Source organism: Chlamydotis macqueenii, chromosome 1 (assembly GCF_036417535.1).
Source record: "Chlamydotis macqueenii isolate bChlMac1 chromosome 1, bChlMac1.mat, whole genome shotgun sequence".
NCBI lineage: Eukaryota > Metazoa > Chordata > Aves > Otidiformes > Otididae > Chlamydotis > Chlamydotis macqueenii.
The window spans coordinates 150,494,924-150,511,938 of NC_141556.1; the positions used below are offsets into that span (position 1 = coordinate 150,494,924).

Sequence of the window (17,015 nt, forward strand, 5' to 3'; positions counted from 1 at the left end):
CTTTTTCTCATTGTCTACCAGAACACTTGTGTTGTGAAATTCAGAAAGAACTTCAGAAAATATATATGTTTTGTTTCTTTCATCACTATCCTTTATCACATTAAATTGGAAGCAAGTGTTTTCCTTAAAAAAAAGACATGGTATTGTTGCTTCCTTCACACAACCCTGAACATTACAAAGACAGTGTTTTCAAGAACAATATTTCCAGGAACAAACCTCAGAGAATGAGCAAAAGGGCATGGTGTCATGTCTCGTAGCATGTGTGCACAGTGCAATTATCAAGAAGACAAGGGTCCACGCAACAACATGAGGATGATATTACCTGGTTTACTACCCCATTTATACTTACTTAGGGTCACACACTGTAGTCTGTAAGTAATTTGTTTTGAAACTCACAGGCTTGATGCGTGCATTGCCTCTGAAGAGATCCATTGCCTTATTTGGTGGTATTTGACTTGTGAATTTTCAGTTAATTGTCAAAATTTGATTGTTGTTGATCACCCAAGTAAACCATAGCACCAGGAGCCTTGTGCTCCTGGAATGAAGTAGAAAGTTGCCAGAAAACTCAGAAAACATAAGGCTTGGCTCTTTTTAAGGTACATAGGCTCTGCAGGTATTGCTTAGAGATCACTTGCGATCCACATAGCTTGCTTCAGGAACTGCAGTATCTCCCCTAGCACATGGTGAAGTTTTGAGGTACAGCTGGCTCAAAGTGAAAGCTTCTGTAAGTGAAGGGGTTTCTAGATATCAGCACAAAACTATTTCAGAGGGCTTCCCTTCCTTGCAGTAACTGGCAGCAAAGGTAAAGGGCTCATACAGCTGCCAGGAGGCAGTGAGGCATAAGGCCTACATCTGAACTGCTTCTGAAAGCCTCTTGAGTCCGTCTTGGTCTCCTGTCCAGGCTGCTGCCCAGCGTAAGGCTGCTTACACTTCTCCTGCCAGCACCAGCATTTTCTGTCATTGTGCAGGTGGGCACCTGGACTCAGAGAGTCACAAAAGTTTTCTATTTAACAAGAACAAGAGTGAGGGAGACTCAACATAGCCAGAAAGCTGGTGGCCTTACACTAGGAAAGGGGCAGTGTTGTTTTGGGTCTCCCATGGCTGTTCCTCAATGCAGGGACTTTTAGCCAGAAGCCCAGGTACCCAAGCAAACTCTGAAACCACTAAAGCCTAGGTCATTTCTGTATCTTAGCTGAGAAACATCATCTGACAAACAGTTTCATGATGGACATCATGTCAAAACCAGCATGTTCCTGGGAAGTACTTCAGTTCCGATGAGTTTCATTTTTTGATGAAAAATAGTTTGTCAGTGAACTCCTCTCAAGCTCCAAGAGGGACTCTTCTGGTACTGCAATTAGTGCCAGATGGGCACCAGTCCTTCCACCACTGTAGACAGCTGGAGTTTTGCCACTGACTTCAGAGGAATCAGGATCAAGCCCATGAATTCATGACTGCACTTTTTATTTAGCTTTTGGAATAATTTATAAGTAAAAATAGGCTGTATTCTCCCACTCTTTCTGATGTTGAGTAAAGCAGTATTTGGTTACATTTCTTGCTTTCAAAGGAGCTTTGGTCGTGAGCATCTCATTATGAAAAAGCGTGTCCATAGAGGACAGATAGGAAGAAAAGAGAAGGAAATCCTCAGGCACATTGAAGATGTGCAGCAGATCTGAGATTCAAAGACTATAGATCAGAGTAAGATAGTCCTTATAGTTGGAGCTGGGGGCTAAATAGCTGAATTGTTTCAGGAAGTGGAGAAGGATGCAGAAAGCGTACTTCTTTTTGGTAAGTTAATCTATTTTTAATGCCATAGCATTTAGCTTTATTTTCTTTCTTCTCAGCAATTTTGACATGAGTTTCCGTAAGGTTACTTGCTGTGCTTTGCTCCTGAGCAAACTTTGCAGCAGACTGCACGTTTTTCTGGAATTCACCAAGCCATGTGTTTGTTCTCCATCACTGCGAACCATTTTCCATCTTAACACTGTTTGGAAAAAAGGGAAAGAAAAAAAAATTCCCAGTTCACCACCCAAGGCTTAGTGTTTACTTCTGCTGCACGCATCATTTATTTTCATTCTGCAAGATCATGATGGCACGCTCGTCCAGGCACATGCTGTTCTAATATGCTACATTCCTTCGACCTCTCACTGCGTTAGAAGCGACATTACTGCTAAATGAGAAAGATCTTGTAAGACAGGGAAACAGATTGCTAAGTACCCTTGTCTTTCAGGAAACCATGTTGTAGACAAAAACCATTAGCTTGCTTTTTTCTGGACTGTACATAATTGTGTACATGTATGGCCCTTATTAGGAAGTCTATCTGCTATATGATTTTAGGTACTTCCTTCCCTGAGAACATGCCAACATATCTAACAGGCTTTTGGAAAAGAGAATGAGACATATGCCTCGGTCTATGACAAGAGGAACAGGACACTTGAAGTTTGAGATATGTCCTAGCAAAGTATTTCTGCAGCTATCATTCCATGTGAATGTGCTCAAGCAAGTGCATGCACTGTGCTTCTTGTATTTTCTGGGTGCACAGAATAGCTCTGCTCTCAATCACAGTGTGGGGTTTCAGAAATCTATCTTCCACGATGGATAAACCACTTGCAGAAAATCTGTTCCACATTTGCTTGTTTGTCCCTGGCAATAAATTAGAAAAGGCAATAGTGGATTGTAAGAGAGTAACACAAAAACATTAAGTGATACTTTGTTTCAGCTATAATTTTGTGCTCTTAAACTGTGCCTTACTAATGATTCTTCATTAGAAGATGGTACCTAAATGATTACCTGAGATAGGATTTTGTAGCTTCTGTTCAATGAATTTAAACTGTCTATGGAGAACTTGGGAGAGTTTCTCTAAACATTTTGAAGTCTGAATTTACAAAACATATAAAAGAGAAAAATTGTAGGTGCAGTCAATATGACTTGGTTGAAGAGCCTTTGGCACAATTTTGTCTGCTGATATCCCTTTAGTAAGGCTTTGGAACTGCTGTGCATCCACTGTGCTAACTTACCCAATGACCATTTAAAGTATTAGGTAAAGTATTATGTACTTTGTCTTAATACCCATTTGAGTCAAATGATGTTTTTGCTACTCGGCTGCAGTAGAAGAAAGGTTGTATCCTGCATTTGCCAGGAGGGATAACAGTAAGGAAAAGATGGTTTAGCTTTCTGAAATGCTGCTTTTTGGGGATGAAAATGCTTTCACAGATGCAGTCCTCTCAGGGACCTAGCAGACAGGAGACTCTTGTATAGTTATGACCTTACTTATTTAATAACCTCACTGTGCTTCAGAACATAAATTATAATACTAGCAAAACTAATTTAATGAGGGCATAAGAACTTAATATTTTCTGAAAGTAACTACACTGAAGTGAAAATGCAGTCATAAATTCAGACTGTTTATTTTAATCACAAAATCAGCTATGGAACTCCAAGTTGCCAAAGTTTCTGCAAGGCATAAAATAGGGATGTGCGTGATCTTCTCAATATTTATGAACTGTAAAGTATAAAAATTAGCAGTCCCTAGGTGAAAATATTTTCAGTCTTCCAGGGGGACATTGTGAAGAAGTTTTATTAATAACTTTAATTTTCCGTTCTGCTCTGCTCAGTGGTTCCTTTCCAAAACCTTGAGCATGACATTTTGTCTTAGCAATTGGTTCTTTTCATTAGGAATGTATTGATTTGTGGGGGTTTGTAACTTTTCACTTTTAAAAAGGGCTCAAAGTAACATATTTCTGATCTTATACCTGTATTTGAACACCACCATACTTTAACTCATACTTTCCATAAAGACAGAAAAAAGCTAATGTAGCAAATGAAGCATTGTTTTCCTGAAAGTCTTAATAAACTGTACTTTCTGATTCAAATCGACTCCTGTTTAACAAAATACTTAGGCATGTGTGTAACACTGAGAATTTAAGTAATCTTTCCTTATTCAGTAAATAATGGCATGTTAGTCCTGTTAGTGACACTTTGGTCTGTGCATAATATCAGGTAGGGGCTGAAGTATGTTGTTAAATCAGAAACAGAGTGAGGTCCTCTCTTTGGTAGGTTAGCTATCAGTTAGAAATCAATCAATTACCCTTACCTAAATTACTAGAAATTAATAGATTAGTAGACCTAAATGGCTATTCAATGGTAGTATAAGACTTACTGTCTTCCTTCCTATGGAAGACAGCACCATCAGTGAACTGCAACGACCCAGGAGCTGCTGTGGTGCCCACTGGGTATCAAGGTGTCCCTTGGAGGTCTAGACTGGGCTAGGACAACTTTGCCACTACCATGGATTAGTAAATGCACTGACGTGTTTGTCAGGGGAGATGCAGTAGAGGTTAATTATGTAAATCTGACCTAGATTTCTCATGCTCCTGTCTTGTTCCATAATAATAAGTTCCACAGTAATAATTTGTTATTTGGACTAAAACTGGAATTAATTATGACCCACACTGGACAAAAAGTAGCTTTTTCTTGCTCTTCATCCCAACTGGAATGTGTAAGTAGGTGCATAACACTGCCCATGGAAAATATAGTTCATTAAATCACATTGGGGTATAAAGGGCATATTTAGTCCCCTGTGGGGATAGCCAGTGCGGATGACAGATTGTTTCCTGTATCTCCCCATGCTTAACAGAAATATATTCAAACTATTTACTGGTGCTCCCTTTTAAACATACAAGTATCAGGAACTGAGGTGAACTGGAGTGTGTGCATGTGTGTGTGTGAGTGTGTGCAAGCATGGGCAACAGAGAGAGAAAATCACCATAATGTATTCTGCAGAAAAAAAAACATGAGGTTTATAGAAAAATAATAATTTTGGCAGTGGTGAAGTCCTCAGTGAGGTAGCTTAATGTTTGTACCTTTGTCGCCCATATGGTAAAGTATCAAGTAGAATATCTAAAATAGTCATATTTAAAAGCCAGAAGAAGGAAAAAAAAACCCTCTCCCTTAGTTCATATTGCATGGGCTGGCTGGCTGGAGGCCAAAGTCATGACAGCTTGCGTTGTAGCAGAGGAAGCAGTGTGGCTCCCTGATCAAGGTCGGCAAATTTTTAATGAACGGAGCTCGATTGCTACTCTCTTTTGGGAAAAGGTTGTTTGGAGCTGAATGGGGCTCTGTGCACAGAGGTATTCCACACGTGCCCTCCTTCACTCTCAAAACCCAACAAGCTGGAGCTGTCTCCAGTATGGTTCCTCGCAGCTGGGGAATGTCTTCCTGAGAAACAGGCACAGTAACTCTATGAACTGAGGCTGGTGCATCCTTATCTCAGCGTGCAGCACCCAAAATCAGTAGTCACTGAGAGCTTGTCAACAGTTTTACTGTAGTGTTTCATCCCGTCTCTTGCATGCTAGAGTCCCTCAGGTATTATAAAGCTTACCATCACAAGGCTTTGCGTTCCCAGACCCAGGATTGCAGGGCTGCTGGGAATGTTTGACTGGTTTGGCATTCAAATCCAAGCCTTGACCCTCTAAATCATATGTCACGTTTTCTAGGACACTCCGTTGTTACAGAATGGATTTCGAGTAAAATCAGTCCCGCTGCAATCTCGAGGGCATTTTACGATTTGGGATTAGCAGGACCCAGAATTTCAAACATAGGTTCTTTCTAGAGGAGGGGTCAAAAAATGAGCAAGAACACTGAGTTCTGGTTTAAAGGGTTGTCGTAAGAGCTACAGCCTTCCAGAAATGTCAAATTCCTGAGACTGACTGTGGGTCAAAACTTTCCATTAAGCTTCTCCTCTGGAAGCAGATCTGCCTGAAAACCAGACACAAACACCAGAAAGCAATGCTTGTTTACATACTCAGAGTTTAAAATAAGAAATTCGCAAACATGTTTGTGTTTTAAAAAGGCTTTCTGAAAGTTCTTTGCGAAGAGGCAGCACCGTTTACTTTCCCAAAGTCATAGGCAGAAGCTTTTCTCTGGTATTCATAGCCTATTTGGGAAGTACTTTCCAGCAAAGCTGTTTGAAAACAGTTCTCTACAAAAACAAAGTGGTAAAGCTATAAAGCATTTTTTTATCTTGGCAGAGCAAAATAATTTTTTCCCTGTATTTCAGGAAGACTGTGACATTCCCAAAATTCATTAGCTTGACTGTTTTGGGAAGGATTTTCTTTTTTCCTTTAATCTTCCACTGATACAGAGAATGACTTTGTTTATATCAGTGCAGGGCTATTTTTTATCACTTCATATTTAGATGCTAGCTCTCTTATTGACCTTTTTAGCTAGATTTTGCTTTGAAAAAAAAGTAATGGATTTTGTTGTTTTAAAAAGAACAGCTTTGGTGCAACTCCAGCCAGTGGGATTTATAATCTAATTCTTACAAAAGGAATCAGAGTTTTGATATTAAGAGCTGGAGCACTTCATTGTCCATATGGAGCATTGTAAAATCAGGAAGTTCTAAATTGCTTTTTTTTTAACTCTATATTTTCTTATGTCAAAGAGTTAAAATATATTCTTTTCCTGCTTGCTGTTGACTAGCAAAGTATTTCCTCACCCTCTGCTATAGAAAAGAATCATGTACATTTGACATCTTTCTCCTTTTCTCCATAATATTTCAAATAGTTCAGCTAGACTATCTCCATCAATTGGGTAAGTAGAGCTGTAACACCTACTTAAGGGAGGGGAACCATCTGGTTTCCTTGCAACTTGGCGCCTGCTGGCAAATATTAGGTTGTACCAATTTAGAGCATGATGAAGTGGGAAATAATGGACATTCTTGAAGAATCTGAAATGGGATCAGCTGTTATTGGCAAAAATTGGCAGGTGCAGTGCACTATGCTGACTGTAAGCATGGTCTCAAGTTGGAGAGTGCAGCTGGGAAAATGGCCTGCTAATTGCATGGTTGCAGGACTCCCAGCAGCTCTGACAGTAGCAGAGCATCATTAACTGGAGGACCTTGGTTGACTTGGTGGAAGCTGTCACAGAATGAAGGATCCTGCAAGTTGATGTTTTACTTTCTAGGTGTTAGTGGCTTTATTGCCTGTTACTCAGAATGAGTCCTCGTGGTAGTGTTCAGAAGTGCTGTCAAATTTAGGACTGGCATGAGGCTGGCAATACCTATTTTTTATTTATATTTACAGCATGATGATAGTCGTAGGGAGTCATAAAAGCTACTTGATTATGCTTTTGTTTAACTGCACACTTCTATTGTTATCTTTCCCATACCTCTCTTTTTCACTTTTATTTTCACTTGTATTCGGTTTCTAAATTGGCTTGGCTTGGAGCAACAGCAATTCTTTTTTTTCTGTTTAGACCCTGAGAAGACCTTGTCGTCGGCTGAGTTTCTTGGATGCTGCCATAATTCATGTAGTGGTTATGGAAACAAAAATAGCCTAGTTTTTGTCCAAAATAATATGACATGTACCTCTGGTTTATGTGGGTCTCAGAATAGCAGTGTATGCAAAAATATGTACGCGTTAGCTGTGTCTCCCTTATTTGTATGTTGTTTTTATCCATTAAATACAAGCATATTGGAGTGCATCCTAGTTTAATATAAAGGTCTGTTGGCAAAATGTGGCATTTTCCCTCAGCTGTTAGCACCCCTCAAAGGAAGATCTGTTAGAAATGAGTCCTGTGCAGAAAGCACTGCTGACTTCAGAGTGCACGTCATGTATCATCAGTGACTGTGACACCCCTGTGCACCTAAAAATTCTCCAGCTATATAAGGCATAGCTGTATGAGTTATGGTGTCCAGGAGGTAAGAGGCTTCAGTGACAAGGTTGTCCCACCCACTTTGCCTTTGGCATTTATAGGCAGGAGGTTACCTGTGAGTGTGGATTGGATGAGGAGCAGTGGGCTCAACATCGTGCTGTCTCTGTGGGCTGTAGGCTAAGTTTTTAACCCTTTGAGAAGACTGGTGAGACCAATTTTCCATGTCGGACCTCCTTGAGCAAGTCTTCCAGTGGCCATCATGCTCCTCATCAGTTGAAGTGGTACAGCCGGAAAAAATGCCTTCAGTTTGTGCCTGTGTGGAGTGGGAGGCAGGGAGATGAAATTGGAAGGATTTGGAAGCCTAGTACCCCTAGATCAAAATCCTGTGTGGCAAACATCAAGCATAGGCCTACAAGGAACCTGGGAATAGCAAGGCATTGATGGAGAGGCTCCTGCCTCCTTCCGCCAACTCTGCCTCTGCAGCCTGGGACAAGCTATTTTGGGGAACGCTGGTTTTTAACTGTCATAGCTTGATGTGCACCAATTTGTGGTGCCTGGTTCTAGCCTCACTCTGGGATGCTCATTCTGCCTCTCTTTTGATTTTCCTAGCATTAAGAAGTGGATGGAAATGACACACCCAGCTTCAGACAATTAAATAAACTAGGCATCACCCAGGCGCTGGACACTAACACTTGACTTGATTTGTTTGGGGAAACAAAATTTGCTAGTGTGCCTGCTAGGGACCTACCTGGCCGACTGAGAGATGGTGGACAGATGATAAAACCAGGCTGGTTTTGGGACCTGTCCTGAGCACCCCCTTTGTAGGGCAGGTCCACCCTGCAGCAAGCCCTGCAGGGTTGCAGGCATGCACAGCACCCCAGACCCTGCTCCACCCCAGGGGGCAGCCACCACATTTTGGTGCTCAGCATCATCCCCTTGCTGGGGCCACAGCTAGGGCTGGGGTAGGCCGCCAGGAAAGGCTCATGGCACTTCAGGAAGGAAGGCCCTGGCAGGTCCAGCAGGTGCTATCAGCAAGCTGTGATGGGCTGTTGTCTCCCTTCTTTTCTTTTTTTAATCTTTTTTTAACTTTTTCCTCCGCACACAGCTAAATGAATCCGCCAAGCAGCTCATTGAGATGGACAAGACGTGCTTGGCTGCTGCCTCTGGCTGTGACGTGCCGCTGCCAACGGAGACGGCAGCAGTGGCAGCGGCAGCGGTGGCAGGTCTGGCACCGTGCTCCACGCTGGCCGGTGCCGGGGCGGCCGGGGCAGCCCAGCGGCAGGCGGAGGGCAAGAAGAACACCAAGAAGCGTCATTCCTTCACCGCTCTCAGCATGACGCACAAGTCCTCCCAAGCTGCCAGCAACCGGCACTCCATGGAGATCAGCGCCCCCGTCCTCATCAGCTCCAGTGACCCGCGGGCGGCCGCCAGGATCGGGGACCTGACCCACCTCTCCTCCAGCGCCCCGGCCCAGGTAAGGGGGAGTGGAGGTGAGTTTTGGGCACCCGTGATGGACAGCATGCCACTGCCTCACCTCTTTCAAAGTGTCTGACCCTTGCAGGAAGAGGCAGCATGGCGCTGTCGTCCTGATGTAATGGTACTTGGCACCTATTGTTCCCATCCTTGTGTTAATCAGTGGGCAGGCATGAGGAGCCAGAGGATAAGGCCAAATTTGATTCACAATAACACAAAATGCTTTAAAAAAAGTAACCCTACAATTTGTTTTAAGTAATGCAGCTTATGTTGCACAACTTTCTGTTGTAGAAAGGAATCATTTTGAGTGCTCCTGTTACTCTGAATATATTTGTTACCCTGCAAGGTAGCAACCTTGGTATGAAATTCACACATTGGGGATAAAAAAAATTTTTGGAGTAATTATTTCCCTATAGATAACTGGAGGATGAGTAAATGTGCTGTACTTTGACAAGTGTTGTGTCCAGTGAGTAGCTGCTGTTCAGAAACACCCAAGGAGGTTTTAAACCATCAGACGTGCTGAGGGTGCAGTCCCCAGTTCTTGCCCCTCTCAAAGGAGAGGGCAGAGGAGCAGCCTCCTGGACATTCCTACAGGTCCCAAAAGGAGCTTCCATACAGCTGCTTCTGGGGCCTTGGCAGAAAGGGATGTACTGAAATCCCTTGGAAATGCCCGCTGTTTTTGTGGATAAGGGAATTCAGGTTGTAATTTGCAGTTTGAAGGCATAGAAAAGAATAATTATAGTCTCGAACCTGTTCTGCCTCAGCTTTCCTGCTCAGTCATCTACACACTTGGTGTGCAGATTAGCAGCCATGGGTTCCTTCTACAGAGCAGCTCCTCATGGTCTGCACTGCTTACTGGCACCAGGATAACCTAAGCATAGCAGGGTCTTCCCACTCATCGCTTCTCTGCTGAAAAAATCTGCCTTTGCCCTTTTCCTCTCCCTTGCCATGCCTTCCTGCCCCTTGCACCCATGTTCCCCTATGGGGACAAATGTGGATCACTTCCCACCCCTGCGGAGGCCCAAAGCAGGAATTGATCAATGTTACGGCCACTGCCCGTAGTGGTATGCGTGTAGATGGCTGTGAGAGGACAGGGCAGGAAGGGGGACAAGCAGCAAACTGCAGAGACTGCCTTCGGCAGGAATGCCTGTTTATGCCCATTTGCAGTGCTGGTGGGTCTCTGATGTGGGAGCAGTGTGGTTCCCCAAACCATAGGGTTACTCTGGACACTTGTGCCATACTGCTGCCCGTGCCATGAGCCCCCAAGCCCCTGCAGCGCAGGTTTGCAAGGACACTGAGGAAGGCAGAGTGCCTGCGTGCATGCTGATGTGTGCCACACAGCCAGCTGAAACAGCATGCCAAGAGGTCACTGCTGCCATGGAGCAGCATACTCTACTCCTGCCTCAGCTGGTCACCTCCCTCCACTGCCCATCCACATGTAGGAGCCACAGAGGCAGCTCAGTTGAATTGTAATTTAGCTCATTTTCTTGCAGATGATTTTCCAGGCAGGATCTCTGTGCTGTAAGGTCTTTCCCCTCCTCTCAGCCCTCAGCAGGGAGGTGAAAGTGAGGATATGGCCCCCACATAAAGCAGCGCATGTGCCAAGATGTACTGGGACATCTGTGAAGCAGCACAAGCAGTAGATATGAGTGAGGGTCTCAAGCTTGTCGAGTAAATGACACCCAGGTTTTTGGCACTCAGAGTGTCATATTTGGACTTTACAGAGATGTGACAGACTGTGGCTTTTCTGTTCTTGCGCTAGTCAAGGGAAGAACCATGCACACCCTTTGCTGGAGTCATGTGAAAACTCATTCTAAGCTAATAAATGACAAAAATTAGATCAAGAAGTAGAAAGTGCCTTGACTACTCTCCGCTGTGTTTTAATAGAACAACTGGTATGCAAAACCTCACTCGTTTCACAGACCATTGTGGCATTTGGACACATGTGGTAGGGAACAAGAAGGACCCCATGTTCTCTGTATGCGGTTATTGAAATCCAGCCCAAAGGAAGGTTGGTTGGGTCCTTTGCAGCAGATGGGAAGACATGTAATTGGTGTCACGATCAGAAGCACAGCTAGGACTAGGGTGTAATGAAGCCACTCCAGTATGACCATGGGGGGAATAGGTTTGGATAGTGGTTGTTCTGCCTCTGGGCATAGAGCAGGTTTGCAGGCAAGGCAGCTGAGCACATGCCTCCATCACTGCTGGCCAAAATTGTCTTGGCCAAAATCCAGAGAGGGGAAAAAGATTCTTGGTGGTCAGATCAACCTTAGGGAAAAGAGGTTTCCCTCTGTCAAAAAGTGTTATTGCAGCCCCAAGGACCCCTAGTGTGGCATTTACATATGTGAATACATATCTCTACTTACTATTTGCTTTCTAGTTTGATGGATTTAAACATTTTCCTTTGCAAAGGAAATGTGGATCTGTTGGGGAAAAAAAAAAGTGGAACTGAAGTTCTCACTATATTATCTTGACTGTGGGAGCAGCCTCCAGAAAAATGCCTCATGTTATAAGATTAGCAATAAAATAAGAGCTACCAACATGAATTCACCTGCTTTTAGTCTTCTTAGTTAGGTCTACAAAGAGTCCAGAATTTGCCTCTCACCAAATGCACATTAAAATTGTGCAGCTATATTTGTGGAACTGTTAATCCCATAATAATAGGGGTTACATTTTAATTAAAAATGTAAAAAATTCAGTTCCTTCTCGGCCATCTGCTGAGACCTGACATGGCTCTGAAACAATTAGTGATGCTGCAGGCTTAGACAGAAAATCAGTTCAGCACTTTTCTTTCATTCACGTGGCTGACCGCCAGCCAAAGTAGCACAAACAACGAGCCCCTGAGCTCTTACATCGAGGTGTTCGGGGCAGTGAGAATCTTGTCTTCGGATCATTTTGTTCTAAAATGCATTTGACATTTTTAAGGCAAATGTCCTGTATGTCTTGTTCGGGGGTTTGACATCTTGACAGCCTGCAGACTTGACTCTGCTGCTCAGGGGCATTGCTGAGAGCACGAGCGGGTTGGTAGGAAGGCTGTGCGTGTAGCTGCCGAACTTACCAGTGAGCTCTGCTGCAGGAAGATGTCTCAGCTTTTCTTTCCTCACTTGAAAAGGAACCTCTCTGCCCTGCAGGTCATCATCACAGCCCTGTGAGTGATTCTCTCTGTAACCATCTCAGGCCCTTGCTAGCTTACAGCAGCAAATTCAGACAAAGCATATTTCTTACAGGAGAAGCAACAAATTTACAGTTTCAGTGCTGACTAGCAAATTTATGCCTTTTCTTTCAACATTAGAATCTAAATTTGGTTTATTGTGTCTTTATATCACGTCCTTGAAATTTCCAGGCACTTTATCATTGTTTATTTAATGGATCTCCTCATAAAAAGAAATAAAGGAATTTTGTTCAGTTTAGTAGGTATGAACTTCTCTGGTGCATATCAGGACTGGTATTTAGCTTGTGAAGGGCTTCTACATTTTTTAAAAGTTTGACACAGTTTTCTTCTAGCTTGTCCTTTGAACAAACAGAATTCGACTACAGGAGTTCTTGAATGGCATCCAGTCCCCTACCTCAGGCAACCGGCTGGTGCCCAGCGAAACGGTCTTCTTAAAACAAGCATCCATTTTCCTTGTAGACCTGAGGCGCCTACATCTGGGGCACCTGTTTTCTCTCAGCTGACATGAGAAGAAACAGCAACATTGAGAGCTTCTTACCGTAGAAACTTAAAATTTAGGTGTAAATTTTACATGTTTCAGTAAATCTGGAATATATTCCACCCCTTAGAAGTTAATTCCTGCATGGTACTATATTCCTGTGGCTTTTGTCAATTTTTGTGACTTGAAACCAGACTTCCATGTTGAGCTGACATGTTTTTTTGTTTTTATGAGTTGTTAGACTATTATAAGCCTCCTGCTTCTCCAGGAGTGCACAGATACTGAGCACTGACATGCAGACCAGAGTATGAAATCACATATTTTGAGAGTACTCTGCATGTTGTTAATTTAATAATTGAAGATTACAGCCTTCCATAACATGTTCATTATTCTTTAAACAGAATCAACTCAACTGTTTCCCAGAAGCTAAGATGCATTTTGAAATGAGTGATAGTCTGAAACATATCTTAGTTGGCTGCAAACCTAGAGATGCTCAAAGGTAGAAAACTCAACTTCAAGACACCTCAGTTGAATAAAATGGTGATTGGAAGACCACAATAGCCAGGATACAAAGCATTTATTTTCAAAGAGGCAATCCTGGGATCTCCATTTTGCTTGCAGCCAAATTTACTTCTTGTATGCTTTTTGTTGCATGCTGAGTATCACTCATTAAACATAAAATCTCCATCTAAAAGGGAATAGTGTCTGTCCATCATGCAGAATGTCCTATCATGGTGGCAAAATGGATTTTTATTGAAGATGTAAGTACTGCTGCAGGCCTTTGATGGGGCTAAAGCTGAATTAGGTTACGGGTGCAGAGGAGCTGTTTGTAACTGAGACTCCCTGGGGAGCGGGGAAGGTCCCCCTGGACAGTAATCGTGCCTAGGCCTCAGATGGCTCGTCTTGCTTCCATTTTCACCCCTTATGAATTATTCTTCACCACTATTTGAAAAGGTCATAGGTCAGTACTGCTCCAAATCCCCTGTTTTTTTGACAGAAAATGCATTTCATGAATAATGAAGCGTGGCTTTGTGCACACCAGCTGAGTGAGGAAGAAGGGTTCCTCCTCACAAAAGGAACGTCTCTGTGTGTTTTGAACAACACATCACCATGCACAAGAAGTCCATTTGTGTCTGTAAGTGTTAGAACAGGCTCCGAACCAGAGGCCATATGTGCAGGAAAAGCTGAGAACAATGTCTTGCACGCTCCCAGTCCGAAACAGTGACAGTATTTGAAATGAAAAATCTTCCTTGAAGTGTCTCGCTATATAAATCATTTGGAAGTGTGACTCCTTATCAGTTATTTAGAAGTGCTGAATTTTAGCTGAGAAAATGTAATAGCAGAACTCCGGTTGAGCCTTGGCTGATAACCTAAATGTGCTGACCATGAGGAGCATACAGATTATACATAAAATCCAGAGACTAAAAATGAACCTTGAATTTTCAAGTGCACAACAGGCTCTGAGAAAAGAAGAGAAATTCAGGTATTTTTCAGTATTGGCCTGGAGTCCCAATTCTATCCAACCTGCTCTGCTGCTGGCTGTGAATGACAACTGACTGGACATCCATTAATGAGAACGAGACAGCTGAAGCCAAGGGCAGCTGTCTCAGGAGGCTGCACTTGGCAAAACAGCAAAAGAGAAGTAATATTAGTCCAACCTATGTTTCTGTCATTTAGATCAAAATATGTCATGAGAACAGCATAAGAGACTTTGCTGAAGTCTAACCTAAACTGCTGTACTGTCTTTGTACATTCCCAGTTCTACTCTAAATATTTAGAACTGGTTCCAAACATTGCCTCTTCGTTGCATGTCTATTTTAAATAACTTGATAAAGAACTCTTGTTGGGAGTTTTGTAGGTGGGATTGAGTTAAGTTTTTCTAAGCAGAGAGTTTTGAGCAGGCATGTAAGCTGCTTTTTTTTTTTTTTTTTTGGCTACTGATAGGTCTTTGAATGTAGTCTGTGCATATTAGGATATATTAAATTATTTCTCAAAACTGCTGCGAGTAAGACACACAAGCTGACTCAATCTATTGACTGATTACATAAGCTACCAAGAATCCAGGTCAAAGCAAAATCGCCTTTCAGAAACTACCAGTTTAGAGACAATTTCTTCTCTTTATCCTTTAATTTGCTTCATCACAAATACATTTTTAAAGGTTTTTCAAGAACCACGAAACCTATTTTTTTTACAGAAAAGAAGGTTGTGCGTTAGAAGGGTTATTCAACTGTGCATGAAATCCTGTTGCCTGTAAAACAAAAAAAAAAACAAAATATTTTTTTCCAGATGCTCCTCAGGGTAGTAACCCAAAAAACATTTTGCCACTGAGATCATTTTTGCACAGGGCTAATTCTGAGGCTTTACACTACCTGCCAGTCAACTACTGATCTGGAAGCCTCAAGAGCAAGCAAGACACTCTCTTGATACTTACACTATACCACAAAATCCCATCCATCCGGCACACACTATGTGTACACGTGTGACATTTTAGCAGAAATGACTACAGTGTGTATTTTCCCTTTTTTTGTTTGTTTAGGGGTTTTGTTTATTTGTTTACCACTACTATCTCCCTGGAGGAGGACTTCCTACAGAAGGTATTGCACAGGATCCCATTGACTTTGTTGTGCAGTTATCGAAAGGACAGTTATCAACATGGGATTAAATTAACGTCTTTTAGAGGTCACACTTTCGCTTTGAGCTTTCCTGTCTCTCTGCTTTTGATTTTTCATGTTCTTTGATCCCAGAGTTGGAGTAAACTATTTACTATAAAAGCATTTGAAACCTCATGGTGGAGAGCTAGACACTGGTGCTCAGTGCTGAAAGCTTTGCCCTGAGAGAGGAACAAGGCTGAATAAAATATCATTCTCATGATGCTCATCCACACATTCCTTAATTAGTCCTCATTTTTGGGAACTGAGAAGCCGCAAACCAGAATAAACAGTGCATTTATGGAGGGTAATGTCAGGTGAATATTTGGAAGAAGATGACAAAAAATGTTTGGGTATTTTTTCTACCAACTTGCAGTCATCCTTAGATTGCAGGACAGTGGAAATGGAAGCTCAGGAAATACATTTATGTGACTTCTCCAGCTCTCTGCATAGCTCCATGAGCTATTCACAGGAGACGTGGTCTAGAGTTTTTGGCCTACTGTGAGCCAAAAAATAATCAGGGCCAATGTGGTGCTAGAACAGGCTGACATAGTATTCTCTCTCACCCTCATCCGCAGCCGCAGATACTTACAGGTTGTAAGAACCCCTCAGCAAGTGCTAAATCATATAAATTTAGCTTCAATTTTTGCAGGAAAGAACTGGGTATTTATGCAGCTATTTATGCAACTGCAGCTGTTATAGTGCACATTTGTTTGGTTTTTACACACAGACCATTATGGGAGAAAAAGTCTTACTCTAGAATTGGTAAGTCCATTTCAGCTCACACTTTGGTAATTAGCATTTGATGAGGCTACTTGATCTTGCGCCTAACACTTTCCATCAATACTTGGTGGCACTACCATGCATTAAGTGCTAATACATTATTTCTAGGAACATTAAGGCCTGGAGTGATTGCCACAGTCATTGTTTTATGGAGTCAGTAAATTAGAGAAACGAGTCGCAGGAATCTTAAAGACCATTAGCCTATTTTTTGTGGTATTTCCAGAGGACGGTATGTCAACTTATGTGAGTTGAATGTTTGAGTGTTTTTATCTTATTTTAAAGCAATATTAAAGAGAAATTTAAAGTAAGTTGTAAATATGCATTCAAGACATTAAAAGAAATTTTCCTGTGAATTAATGTATGTGGTAAGTGCCCTGTGGTGAGACAGTGCTAGATTTGCTTTGAAGTCAAAATAGAGAATTCTCATTGGTGATTTTCTAGATGATAAGAACATTCATCTGATAGCAGCAGCAATTATTTTTCTGTGAAGGCTGCTGCAACCTACAACATCATTGTACTCTGTTCCTAGTTTTATCACTGTCCTCACGACTTCTATTCCCCTTCAAGACCCAGTCTCATGCTTTTGCAAGGCACTCCACTAATCCTCACAGGCACCATGTCTTTTCAAATTAAACCACAAATGTGACCTTAAAATACTAGTGAAAATCTAAGGTGAGTCTACAAGGGAGAGAAAAATATAGTTTATGCTGGAAGTACACACTACTAATTCTTCTGTTTTCAGAGGTGTGGATGGGAAGAAAGAAAAGCGATGAATTTGAGATGAAGTTTCAGCCCAGATGAGTGGTTATTA

At 42.2% G+C, this 17,015-nt stretch overlaps 1 protein-coding gene across 1 annotated transcript in view; it reads left to right on the forward strand.

Annotated features, from left to right (window-relative positions):
- The window catches only part of SH3RF3 (SH3 domain containing ring finger 3), a 256,622-nt gene that overhangs the window by 182,706 nt on the left and 56,901 nt on the right, over nt 1-17,015 (forward strand). Inside the window, exon 4 of the mRNA XM_086769934.1 lies at nt 8,756-9,124. Coding sequence (XP_086626060.1) covers nt 8,756-9,124 — 369 coding nt within the window. The remainder of the gene's footprint in view (nt 1-8,755; nt 9,125-17,015) is intronic.